The sequence below is a fragment of the Anneissia japonica genome, unplaced genomic scaffold (assembly GCF_011630105.1).
Source record: "Anneissia japonica isolate Jap-2015-1 unplaced genomic scaffold, ASM1163010v1 scaffold685_len2926416_cov193, whole genome shotgun sequence".
Classification (NCBI taxonomy): Eukaryota; Metazoa; Echinodermata; class Crinoidea; order Comatulida; family Comatulidae; genus Anneissia; species Anneissia japonica.
Genome location: NW_022692922.1, coordinates 886063 through 900552, shown reverse-complemented (window position 1 = coordinate 900552; position 14490 = coordinate 886063). Strand labels below are relative to the sequence as shown.

At 34.5% G+C, this 14490-nt stretch overlaps 1 protein-coding gene across 1 annotated transcript in view; it reads left to right on the top strand.

Moving 5' to 3' along the window:
• Positions 1–12921, top strand: part of LOC117100467 (autophagy-related protein 16-1-like) — a 25604-nt gene extending 12683 nt beyond the window's left edge. The window contains exons 5-14 of the mRNA XM_033240169.1: positions 81–156; positions 583–818; positions 1105–1153; positions 1931–2039; positions 3571–3722; positions 6313–6433; positions 6861–6954; positions 7179–7331; positions 8469–8615; positions 9798–12921. Of these exons, the coding sequence (XP_033096060.1) occupies positions 81–156; positions 583–818; positions 1105–1153; positions 1931–2039; positions 3571–3722; positions 6313–6433; positions 6861–6954; positions 7179–7331; positions 8469–8615; positions 9798–9891 (1231 nt within the window). The 3' untranslated portion in view covers positions 9892–12921. The remainder of the gene's footprint in view (positions 1–80; positions 157–582; positions 819–1104; positions 1154–1930; positions 2040–3570; positions 3723–6312; positions 6434–6860; positions 6955–7178; positions 7332–8468; positions 8616–9797) is intronic.
• The last annotated feature ends 1569 nt before the right edge of the window (positions 12922–14490 follow it).

The window sequence follows — 14490 nt, the reverse complement described above, 5'->3', positions numbered from 1 at the left end:
ATATAGTTGTAAGCACATAGGACTTCTGTTGTACATTTTAAAATGTTTTTTTATTTAAATAATTTTTTTTTTTTCTGTAGTGTTTTGCGACTGATGGAAGGCTCTACTGATTCTATCGTCCATAGAAAGAGTTACAGCGAATTATTAATTATATTAGTATTTGGTTTAATTTTTAAATTTTATTGTCCATTTATTCTCTGTTTTTTTTCTTTATTGTAATTTTGAATACAAAATTGAAGTTTAACAATAACCAATCAATAAAAATCAAGGAAACACAGAAAGAACAACAGCATTACATTCAGAAAATAAAACAGTGCTTAGTTGAAAATGTTACACAAATTTAAAAATAAGTAAATTCTGTTTTCGTAAGAAATAATTATGTACAATTATTTTTCTAAATTGTTATAGTTAAATTAAAATTCCTTGTAAAATACTAAATAATTATTATTGCAATTTTATTTAATTAAATTAATATACAAGATACAAGGTTATATACAATTTAATATAAATATAAAAGTGAAGTCCTATATAAAATAAAATAATTTATGAAAAAAAATGGAAAGTTAAAATTTATTTCTTTAGATAATACGAGATGAGCAGCAAGCCCTGCAGCTGGCTTATACTGGTTTGGAGGCGAAGTTACGTAAAGTACAAGAAGAGTTCGATGATTTATTGAAGCGATGGCTGGAATTAAAAGCACTGGATGCAAACATTGTCAACAATAGTAACGATAAGTTCCTTGAGGAACAGAAAAAAAAGCTACAATTGACTTTGGATGAGGCAGTCAAACCTGTTGTAACATCCCCATGCCCTGTAATGTGAGTTTTCATGTTGTCTTTCATACTGAACATTTAACTAACACGAATGTTAAGACTTTCTGCAACCATGTAGTCCACAGTGAAATCTACAATACAGCTTAACTAATCTGGCAGCTTCACTATGCGACAGTTTTCCTTTTCTGTACGTTGTTAATTAACTACATCCTAGTGTTAGTGTTATCACATACAATATGTCTTATTTTTAAATACTATTGTACCATTCTTTTTAGTTTTTTAATGAAATCATTACTTTACCAACTTATGTTAATGTTATTATTCTTTATAGAACGCCTATTTCAGTGTCGTGTGTTCCAACTAAAGTTCTCAGGAAGTTTGTAAGTTTCCAAAGATTAAAAACAGTTCTAAGTGATTAATTTGTTTCATGATATGCTTTTTTCAACAAATTTGTTAGCCTGTTGCCATTGATTTGTTGGCCTGTTGCCATTGATTTGTTGGCCTGTTGCCATTGATTTGTTGGCCTGTTGCCATTGATTTGTTGGCCTGTTGCCATTGATTTATTGATTTGTTGGCCTGTTGCCATTGATTTGTTGGCCTGTTGCCATTGATTTGTTGGCCTGTTGCCATTGATTTGTTGGCCTGTTGCCATTGATTTGTTGGCCTGTTGCCATTGATTTGTTGGCCTGTCATGGTGACGTACATTAATGGATTCTTTTCTGTGCTCATGGGCATGGCAAAATTCTGTCCTGAGCTCTGATTGGCTGCACATTTTTTTCGCTTCGTATAAAGTATAAATTCCAGAGCAACACAACAAACTTAAAAGCAAACAATTTGTTGAAGAACTCTAGTGAAAATTAAACTGTTCATGCTTATGGTGAAACACTTTTGCTCTGTGTGAAACCACCTTAATGACGTCATTTCTTCCAATTAGAGGGGAATCTAACAAATATATAAGACAATCTGTACAGTTTGAAATAATTCAATTCATTGTCAATGGTCATGTACTTACATAGTGCCTTCCACAGAAAAACCTGTCTGAAGGCGCTTTTAGGCCACAGGAAAAAAAAGCAAAAAACAGGCATGAATTGGAAGGGGTGGGGGGAGGTGCGCACACCCAATTCATGGAAATGATTAATTTATAAAATTTATTTTAGGATGCACATGAAAATGATGTGACCGCAATCTGTTGTAGCCCTTCAGGAAAGAAGTTTGCAACTGGTGGTGCTGATAGGAAAGTCAATCTTTGGGAGTTTTCTATACGTGGTAAGTACTGAACTAAGAAAAGTTGCACTCAAAATGTTAGTCATGCTAGGCAAAAATGTCAACATCCTGCACTTATTGCGATACAGCACTTTCTCACTGTTGGCTAAAATGATTAATTAAGAGGTTGTAAACTTTAATAAAGCAAAATAAAGCAATAAAAGATTTTTTAAATTTTATTTTCAGCTTAACAAAAGAATAAGGAATTTTTATTTTGTCACAAAACACATTTAAATGAAATTCTGTAAGACCTCAAATAGAAGCTCTAGGCTTCTTTTTGCGAACTTTGGATGGGATTTTGTTTCTTTGAAATTCAAGTACAGTGTATGTACTGTACCATCTAAAAAATAAGTCTATCTTGAAAAGAAGCCCATGGGCTTTTTTTTTGAGATGAGCTTATTTTCGAGGCTACTTTTGCAAACTAAGGAGTTGGCTTCAATTTGAGATGGGCTTACCCTCGAGAGTAAGCCCATTGGGCTTCTATTTGATGTTTTACGGTATGATGTAAGATACAATGTGTTATTACTTTCTCTGTATAATTTTTGCACATTTTCACACTTTATTATGACTGCTGTATACAGTACATGTAATGCCACCTCATTGTCATTATGTACATCACCAGAGCAGTGGGGGCGCAGGGGAGCTTAAGCCCCCATCGGACAAGTCAAGCCCCCCCTGGCCTAGCTCGTTGGGTAGTTGGACCAAAAAAAAATTTAAAGGTAGGCCTACACCAAGCCAATACATGTCTTTCACGGTATATAGAGTGCCATTTTCCGGCCATTCAGAGGTCTCTATTTTTAAAAAATCTTCCTTCACAGCATATTAGCTAAAGCTGTTGGACAGCTTAGACTTCCTCAGAAAATGTATCCTATATCAACCACTGCACTAGAGTATAGCCTGAAACCCTATTTTGATTGTCAGTGGCAGTGCGAGTATATTTGTGTTTAACACATTGACTGCCAGACCTTTATTAAGGTTCCTTCCCGTGTGCCAAAACAAGTTTACATGTACAAACATACTTTTTTGAAATCTTATTTAGTGATATATCATCAAAATTATGTGCCTAATAACATGGCGGGGAAATGGGGGGGGGGGGCCGAGTTTACTTGTCGACGGCACTTTGATAGAACGTTTTATTGACTATGCCAAGTGTGAGTTATCTTGTCCACTTTTTGCATGGGTTGGTATATGTTCAAAGGGCACCCCACTTGTGCCGCTCGAGTGTACTATCGGCAACATAACACAACAAACATACATACATTATCTTCCCCAAACTACCAACCGTCGAGTCTGGTTCTACAATGTATAATAAAGAAGTTATAAACGCTAGAATGTTACCCCAATTTTGAAGAGTATACTCATCCCTCAGAAAAACACTGTGGGCGAGTATACTCGTCTCTGGCAACCATTCGTCTTAAAAAAATCCATCATCATGTCCCTCATAATTGCAGTTGCACTGTGCGCCAGGCTTGATCTGTTTCCAAATCTGTTGTATTACATAATGTATTAACTATAGACCTTTTGTTATTTGTAGATGCATCCTCTTCTAGTCAGAAATTAGCAAGTCTAATGGGTAGCAATGCAGGAGTAACGTCTGTAGATTTTGATGTACAGGAACATTTTGTACTTGGAGCTTCCAGTGACTTTGCAATGAGAGTGTGGGGTGTTCAGGATCATAGGTTAAAGGTCAATATTATTTGCATATAAAATATGTCATAGTTCTTAAGTTATTTTTCATGTGGGTGAACTTGCATAGTAATCATAGCCTTCACTGAAGCCCTGTCTCTTATACACATCTAGATGTGTATAAGAGACAGGTTTGAAATAATTCAATTCATTGTCAATGGTCATTTGATTCTGTCTCTTATACACATCTCATGATATTTACAAAAAATGTATATTAAAACATCAATCAAGCAAAACACAAGACATGAAAAATGGAGATAAAAGTAACATTAAAATGCATTGAAATTTGAAACATCAGAAATTCACAAAAGCCAGAGCACATTGTTCTTCTCAAATTTCATTTTTTCCAGACATATATCTTCTTTTGAGTAATTCTACAACCAAAAACACTACATGTTTTATGCACAATCATTTTCTTCTGTTTTTGTTTTGATATTTTGTTTTTAAAAACTAGCCTAGGCCTATTGGAAGTGCTAACTTTACAATTACCATACTTATTCAATGGAATTTGTGCCTCAAGTCATATTTGTACCTATTTTGGTTTCTTATCTGTATTTGTTACGGGTTTTCGGTTGACGAAGTTGTAGAATCACCCAGGCCTGGGAATTGCTACACAGCAGCGGAGTTGCATTCCATTGGAGCGCGACCAAGACCGCCTGTGTCTGAGCAATGTAAGACCAGAGATCTACCTGCGGAAATGAAACACCGAAAACGTGGGAAGGCGAGTGGTTTTAAAAAGCGACTTAAATCACAAAGATGTAAGCCAACCCTACCTTCTATTATTATCGGTAACGTTCAATCGTTACATCATAAAATTGATGAATTGAGGGCCAACATTAAAAATCTAAATGAATTCCGGAGTGTACAGTAAGCATAATGGCATTCACTGAAACGTGGCTCACAAAGAAACGCCTGGACTCGCATAATTCAATCCATGAATGACATGCGACCTATAGCACTTACATCCACTGTGATGAAGGTCTGTGAGAGGATTGTGATGAAGCTTTTGGTACCTCGTGTTGTGGAATTTATGGACCCACTCCAATTTGCGTATAGGCCTAATCATGGTACAGAAGATGCCCTACTCTATAAACTAGAAAGTATTTACTCACACCTTGAGCATTCTCGTAAAGGGAACTCTATTCGTATTATGTATTTTGACTTCAGTTCCGCATTTAATACAATACAAGTACATCTTCTGGCTAAGAAACTTGAAGATATGAATGTGCCTTTGTTATTATGTTTATTGTTAACTACCAATAGGAATAGGCAACAAATTGTAAAAATTGGCCAAATCATATCTGATGTTCTTATTTCAAATACGGGTGCTCCACAAGGCACTGTTTTTGCACCTTTTCTATTTTCATTGTATATGGCGGATTTCAGAACTAATTCTAATTGTCCTACAATGAAATATGCAGATGACTCAGCTATTATAGGTTTACTGTAATTAAAAATGATAATATTGAACTTTATAAATACGAGATAGAACGTTTTGTACCATACTGTGACTATAATTTCTTGGAGTTAAACACTGATAAGACAAAAGAAATGGTAATCGATTTCAGAAAAAAATATTTCTATAAATGATTGTATTACTATTAACAATTCATGTATTGAGCAGGTTGAATTATCTTTATAATATGATAATAGGCTCACTTGGAACTGTTATGTGGACTATTTAGTTAAGAAACTTAATGTTTCAATGTTCTGTTTAAGGAAGTTAAACTCTTTAACTCTTTTTAAATTCTTTTATTATGGGGGTCTTGAACTATTGTCTTATTTGCTGGGGGGGAAACATTTTGGGAGGGGATTGGGAAACGTTGCATAAGTTTATCCGTAAAGCTGAAAGGTTGATTGGTTCGCCTTTGTGATTGGTATACTCTGTCTACTACGCGGGACTGGCGATCAAGTTTGAGGGGGTGCTGAATGACGTATCATCCCCTCCTTCACCCTTGGTCTTTTATTTCTAGATGAATTAAACTGTATAATGAGATAACCGTACAGGCTATGTAATTTCCATCAATGGATTAAATAAAGAGCACTGTATGTCTATGTCTGTGTCTAGGCTAACTCATTACAAGAAGAAGGTCGTTCACCGGTAATAGCAGAAATAAACACTGGTAACTACGTAGAGTGAAATGCCTAGGCCCTGGATGTCCCCCAGTGGTAGTTGCCAGGTTCTCGGAAATTTTTATTCCAAATTTAGCGAAAATGGTGTATACCACAGGCCTATGGAGCAACACTACATGTTTTATGCGCAACTATTTTCTTCTGTTTTTGTTTTGATATTTTGGTTTTAAAGACTAGCCTAGGCTAACTCATTACAAGAGGAAGGTCGTTCAACGGTTATAGCGGAAATAAACACTGGTAACTACGTAGAGCAAAATGCCTAGGCCCCTGGATGTCCCCCAGTGGTAGTTGCCAGGTTCTCGGAAATTTTCATTTCAAATTTAGCGAAAATGGTGTATACCACCGTCCTATGGAGCAACATTGATTTGATAATGTAACATAAACAGTATCCAAATATTTTTTTGTTTTGTCCACATGGTGAATCATTCTGAAATTTTTTATTTTTTATAATCTGCAGCATGCACTGACAGGCCACAGTGGAAAAGTCCTAGCGGCTAAATTCCTCGGAGATGCTAATAAAGTCGTGTCTGGCAGTCATGATAGAACTCTCAAGATATGGGACTTGAGAAGTCGAGCTTGTGAGTTTTACTTTCCATTGTGATTGTATACAAATTTATATTACGTGAAGCTTGCCGATGCGAACTTTTCATTGACTCCTTTTACTTAACAGGCTTGTGGTTTTACTGTATTGATCTTCTCAGTGACTTCTTTTACTTAACAGAAAAATTAATCTGAAGAAAGAGAAAATAATGGTTAATAAGATAAATATATGAAGCATGGAAAATACATATTTAAAAAAATTTATGGCAGTTATCACACTGAATGGATAACAGAACTAAGATGGCCTTTCCCTACGTTTTGAGGACCAGCCCAGCAGGAACATAAATGGACAAGATTGCTATCTAATCCTAGAGCCTTTTTTCCATAAAAATCGCTACACACTATCGCTCCTTTGGTGATGCTGATTGGTCAGTTGAATCATGGAGCGTTCCTAATTGCGTCATACTTGCTGTGGATGTTTGTATCTGAAAAGAATGGTGCTATACAAATGCTGGGAGTCTGTTATCAACTTAATATATGCTCATCACATTATGAACATGTATGTAAGATTCCCATCTATTTATAATCTATAAATATCCCAGTTCTGGCATACTAAGTATAACATTATAGATAGACTAATATATTATTAAGATGATAATAAATATAAGATTGGTGAACATAAATATATTTATTATCGTCTTTAGTTATCAGCAGGGGAGGTGTTCTCCATACCAAAGTTATTATCATAATATTTATTATTATTGAATTAATGTTTGTTCTTAGGTCTCCTGATCCAATTGTGAATGAATTATTCCTGCATGGTAAAGTGACCTCATTGGACCTGTCTAATGAGAGGACACAGTTGTTAGTATGTTCACGAGACGATACACTCAAGGTCATTGACCTGCGGATGAATCAGGTTATGCAAACATTATGGTAAGTTCACATGCTTGCGTTCTCTGCTCAAATAAGTTTCTGTTACTTTGTGAATATTTACCTTGGCATCAACGTGCTGTTAAATTTGTTTTTTGAGAGATGATTTTTTGGGAGAGAATAGGCAATTAGCGTAGGGTACCGGCTGCAAACATGGATAGATATCCTAACTCGGCGTTCTGCAAACTTTTTCCTTCACGGCCTATTTACGATTCCAGGCAGCAAGCCGCGGCCCAGCAGCCCAGCGACGCCAGGGACCAACATACCAAATTCTGGCAAGAACTTTTGATCATGAAGCCTCCATGTATATACAATAATTTGACATCATTATCTGTTCTCTCATTTCATTTTATACAAATTAAATATTATTTTATAAAAAAAATAATACCATACTTTTGTATTCCCCCCACCCCGACAGTTGTTGATTGTTTTTTTTTTTTCTACCATGATTCAACCAAACACGGTTTAGTCACACACTTCATACTTTCTCCTTCTTTCAAAAACTGTTATGCATACTCTGTTACTCAGCAACTTTGAAAGACTACCTTATACAGGTATTGTTTAGTAATAAAGTATCCACATGGGCATTTGGTTATCAATAAATGTGTTTTGTTGTTTACTGTAGTGATCTTTCTAGGACAGGTCTTATATTTATTTTTATCTTTAGCTCATGACTCATCCCATTATTCCTCTGTACCGGATTTACTCGATCTTACAGGGTTAATACTAGACGATAACAGAGGAGCTAGACACCTCGTTTCTACATGATGAAACATCTCTGTTATTTTTTTTTAAATTTCCAGACGGCTTCACGGCCCTCCAAAAATGTTTCGCTGCCCAAATTTGGGTCCAAATAGTTTTTAATAAAGCCGCTTCATTGTTACAGCAAACACGTCGCTTGCACGCGCTGCTAAAGTGCTAGATGATGCGTGTTAGTTGAGTTATACGTATCAAATAAAAAATAATAAACGCCTCCCTCGATTAAACGCCCCCTAAAAAATTTTTCTTAACAATAATCACTGCGGAACGTTTCTTCAAATGAATTCATTCGCTTTTTCTCTATATTGAATTCCGAACTCAAAAAGCTTGTATGAAGTTGTCTACAAATGTTCAGACATCTAGTAACATTTTATTTTTCAGTGCTGATGGGTTTCATGTTGGATTTGATTTCACAAGGGCAGTGTTTAGTCCGGATTCTACATTTGCGGTTTGTGGGTCTTCAGATGGCTCAATATTTATATGGAATTCACAGACTAATAAGTTAGAAAAAACTCTTAAGGAACACAAGTAAGTTTTAGAGATTTTATAGGAAAAATCATTGAATTCCCCCCCCCCCCCACAGATAGACAGTACTACTGTAGATACAAAATAACTTCATGGTAAAAATATGTACACTTGTAGAAAAACAGCAGATTTTACCATATAATCTACAATTTTGCATCAGTGGCATACGCTACAGGTATGCTGTGCGTTCACATTGAAACAATACAATATCCACAGTTAAAAAAAGTTCAACAAAAATCACAAATACAATATAATAAAATATGCAGTACATACAACTAGAATGGGTACCCAATAGAGTGCTTACCTCGACTAGACCAAGTTTCCTTAGTCTGACTTTTAATTTTTTAATGCCAAAATTTAATTTTCTCTTCTTTATACCAATATGTAGCCCTCCACTAAATCTTACAATTAGCCATTCATTAATTTTTTCCTTTATCCTACTAATAATAATGTAATATGTCGGCCTTATATAGTGCTTTATGCATATAAGTCTCTAAGCGCTTCACATTACTACCCCGATCATTGGATCAAACACGTATGGAACACATACTCAGCTCCCTGGGGAAAATTCCATAATATTGCAGCTAGTAATCAGCACAGTTGTGTTCGAACCAACCAGGCACCCACTTGTACTCCTGGGTGAAGAGAGAAAACCACAGATAAAGTAACTTGCCCAAGGACACAAGTGACTCTTGCACAGCAAGAGTTTCGAACCCCCTACCTTGAGGTCGGGAGTTCAAGCCACAACCAATGCGCCAACCGCTTCTACAATTGCTCCAACTGCTAACAAACAAACAAAAACACTAGAGACTATAAAATACAGAACCTCTGTGGTAGCAGTAATTATGAAATTCTAAGCATATCATTTAAAAACTTCACATTTTCAGTGGTAAAATAATCATTTAAATCTAAAAAATTGTCATTGAAAAGTGATTTATTTATTTATTTTTTTTTTTGCAGTTATAAATGATACTGATAATAATTTAAATGAAGTATAGCACACACATGCTAAAATCCTTGTGCTTTATAGTTTATATATAGGAATGCAAGGAAATGAAATTTAAAAAACCTATGTTTTAAAATTAAGCATAGATTGACAGCATCACTATTTTTTTTTTAAATTTTATATACATTTCTCCTAGTGTCCTAGAATTTATTAAACGTTATTTTAAACTTTTTTTTCAGCTCTGCTGTCATTTCAGTGTCATGGCATCCGGGAGGACAGTACATGTTTAGTTGTGACACCAGGAAAAAAGTTATTATTTGGTCAGATATATAAAATAGCCCAACACTATGTTTTATGTTGCAAGTTATAATTTGGTCAGATATATAGCCTAACACTATGTTTTATGTTGCAAGTTATTATTTGGTCAGATATATAGCCTAACACTATGTTTTATGTTGCAAGTTTGTATTGTCTTAGAATTATGCAACTGATGTACAGTCAATCTGATTTTGAAGAACATCATTCAGAATGAAATAGCTATAATCATCTGTGAATCAAGATATATAAACTATAATATATTGTTATTATAAGATCATGCTGGTAAAACCAGTACAGTATGACTTAAATATCACTGAGATTAACCATCAAGAAGCGAGATCATGAATTTTACTGATGATCAGTTGGAGGTATCAACTTTGGTTATTATTTAATGATTATCGTACAGCTTCAAGAAATGTGTTACTGTTTTAAAAACATATTACAGCTTTGGAAATTTAATCATGATGTGAGTATTAACTTTAAAAATAGGACAGTATGAACTTTTAAAATAGGACCAAAGTATATATAAGTTAATACTTTTGAAATTTTAATATCATCTTAGAGACCTCAAGAGGTGACTGTTGTTAGGTTGTTGATGTTAAATATATTGCATATTACACATTGGAGTTTCTAATTAAACAGACGAATGATCTGGCATGGTCATTTACTGGAAAATACAGACCAAGAGCTCAACCTGTAGGGTCACAAATGTACATATGGATTTAAACAATCAACAAGCAACTGAAACAACAGTTAATCCAATTGCTGAAGGATTGTTAACCCCAGCAAAAAGTGATGTAAAATCTGAACACAAGAACGGTGACTATATTCAGGGGCGGATACAGAAATGTCTGAAAGTTGGGCCCAAAATAACCTTTGAGGCATTTTGGATGATCAATTATTTCTTTTTCTTTCTTTCTTTTTTCTTTCTTTTTTTTTTTTATACTTTCCAAAAGAGGAGGGCGCACAATCCGCCCCTGATATTTTGAACATTCATTATCTCAACTTCAGTTTTGGAGATTATTGCTGGGACATTTTAAGATGAGGTCAATGTTGAAAATTACGAAATTTGTGAACACAACTTCACAATTATAGATTTTGAAATGAAATTTATAGAATTTTGTTTAAATTTGCAATTTTCTTTTTTTTTTTATATGAATCACAACTTGCTACTACTGTGCTTTATAAGCTCTGTTTACATTAACTTCTAGCCTAGTTATTCTGATTTAATATCATTTTATAGTCTTTTGGTACTTTTTAGTGAGTAAATTTTGCCCTCTAATTAAAGAATGTAGGTCTATGTAATGCCGCATAAAGCTTTTGTATCTTGATTTTTCACTGAAATATTTAAATTACTTTTCTTGTCAGTAAACTATACCTCTCCTAGGGACAGCACTGTAGTGCATGCAGATTTTTATGATGTTTTTAACTGAAAATAATAAATAATTTATAATTACTCAGTGTAATAATTTAATTACTAATTGTAATTACCAATGGTCACAATAATAAATTGGAATTGTTTTTTTTTTTTGTGGTTTTTTTTTGTATACTATGTAGATGAAACCTCTGTGTCAACTCAATATAATTTCATGTTATTATTTATCTTATTTTGTAATTGTTTTTTTTGTTTTTAAAGTAAAAGTATTGCATTACACTGTAGTATATAGTAAATCGATGAGAATATTATGTTATTGTGTAGAGTACTGTGTCGTTAAGTCAGAGACATGGCAGCTTTATTACTGAGGCACTCAGGGGGGATCCAGAGATGTCCGAAAGGGGACAGAAGTGGGGGGGGGGCATGCCCCTGCAAAATTTTTGTTTTCTAGAAGTCCGAAAATAAACTCGGAGGCACTTTGGGCGATCAATTATTTCTTTTTGGTTCCTATGCATGCAAGCATAGGAACTTTTAAAATCCTGGTCGTGTTTATAATTAGTATGTACGTTACTAGTATGTTACGCAGTTTTTTGGTAAACAGGCAAACGTGACTTTTTAGACATCTGTTTGTTTTGTGCGTCCGTACCCAAGCTAATCTGGACCTTTTTTTGTGCCCTATTTCATAGTTTTCTATTTTGACAAATATTAAAGCCATGCTAATGAGAGACAATACCCCCTACTCTTGAAAAGACTAGTAAACTGTATGATAAGAGGAAAACATTTATGGAATGTTGTGTACTCTCGGTGTCCAAACTAACTGTCTTAATGTGATGGATCGGACTCAGGGACTCTCCTGGCTGGTATGGATATAAAACTTTATCTGCACTCCAAAAACCTCAATTTTACACTACTGCAGTTTGGATTTCTACAGCAGCCAGAATAGAATTGTGTTGTGTATGGAAGTGTTGTGGTTTGAAAAAAACATAAAACAAACTTGATACCTGACTGGATACAGTAATCCTTTTGCAGCTTCTATCGGATAATAGACGTGTGTAAAATAGGCGATCCATCCCGAAATAGGCAACAATGCTAAATTTCCCAGTACTGTAAAGTTGCCTAGTAACACTTGAGTAAGAAAAGTTCCGCAAGTAGGTTCCCACCAGGTTGGCGCGATACTCCATTATGTGAATCAGACACATGGTCAGTCACCTAATTAGTTTGATTCTTTGTACGCCGCCTATTCCAATTCAGGAGCGTAAACGCGTTACTGCCGAGAAAAGCCGATTGGCTTGTTCGGTAAACTAGGCTACCGTAAGATTATTTACTGCTATGGTTTCCATTCCATGTTGCTTCTTGGTTGTGCGTTGTACAAATGGGGCATGCTTTGGCCTTTCAATCCAGTGGAAGGCTGCTATAGGCCTGATTAACAGCGAACGTATGTGGACGTGAACTTTTTACTGATATTCTCAATGAATAGGGAGTTAATGTAACCATAGGGACGTGTTCTGTTTTTTTTCTCAATAGGGAAGTATATTTCTATTGTTATTTTCTCAATGAATAGAGAGTTTACGTATTCTCTAATTGAATTTCCAATAAGCTTAGTATGTTAAAGGATTATAAACACAGCATTGAAGAATAAAAAAAAATACTAATAAACGTTTATAAGGAAATGTTTGCGTCGTCATTGTGTTATCTATTTAAACAGTGTATATAAACCATGTTTCTCAAATTTTTTCATTATTATCCATAACATAGGGTAATTTTAAAATTATATCACATGATCAATTTTCGTTATTGATTTTTAAAAAAATATTAAAATATGTTTGGATTAGAAGTTGTTTGAAACATTTTTGCTCAGTCTTATTAAATATATAGGCCTACTCTAACGATTTACGAAAAAATCAGCTGGGGTCCATCTGTTACACATGGTTTCGCTTCGTCGCGGAGTGCAGTGTCAGTAACCTTTCTGGGTAAAATTAGGCCTATTGAGTGTCCTTGATACGATAGTTCGCGCATTGCACATTAGTGCTGTATGTGCGTAGGTACGCCTCATCTGCCGATTTTACAGTAAGCCTAGCTGTAACAGTAAGCCTACCTCTACACTCAATGTTTGTTTCCTTGCCTTGTTAATATTAGCAGGTTTATCATCGACAAAAATATTATATTTCAAGGTTTTATTTATTAGTGATATAAGTTTATTATAACTTACACAAAATCCTGGTGTACGTGTCCAGTTATTTCGTACTCGTGAGCTTCTATCGGATTATAGACTAAAATGTGTACAGTACGGTAGAGTGAAACCATTGTTGGCTGAGCTCCGACCGTGTCAGTGAAATATTTAACGAATAAGAAAATAAAATTAATCCACCCGATCCATTCCGAAATATGCAACAATACTAAATTTCCCAGTACTGTAAGTTGCCTAGTAACAAACGTTTCTCAGTACTGTAAGTTGGGTGTACGGTAAGAATGACCCCGGAAAAAGCGGCCCCGGAACAAATGGCCCCGGTAAAAATGGCCCCATATGACAGGTAGGTAAAAATGGCTCCAATAATCAAATTCTGTTTTAAATATATGCATTTTTTTTAATCTTAAATAATTTAGTTTTTAAAAGGAATCTAACATCAAACAAATTGCCACTTACATTTTACTTTTTGCAAGAATTAATATTCAATGATAAATATTCAAAGATAAATAAAAAGCCATGAATTACACTTTTTATTTTTTTTTTCCATTTAAATGTTAAAAAATAGCAACAACATAATCAATAAATCAACATAAATCATGCATTTATTAATACTAAAATAAATTACTTGTGGCCGATTTCACGGAAGCGGAATCACAATTTTCCAGAATTCAATCTGTGTATTGGTAAACCCCACAAACAGTGGGTTAGTATGAACATCAAATTATTATTTTTTTTTTTAAAGAAAAAGAGAGTTCTACAATCATAATTATATGGTTTAGATGGGGTTTGCAGTGTGTTTGTGGTGTATTTGCAAGTATTTTTTCACAAAAAAATCTAAATTTTAACCAAAAAATAGTTATAAATGTATTTAATTTTCTTATTGATATACCAAGTCAGTCAATCGCAATTGAATTGTTTGATTTTCTACAGTGTGTTTTGGGAGGTTTGTGGGATTTAGCAATACCACTTAATCCTACCATAATCACCCTACCCTCACAATCACACGCCATTTTAATTCTTAGCATAATTGCCATACATAACTATATATAAT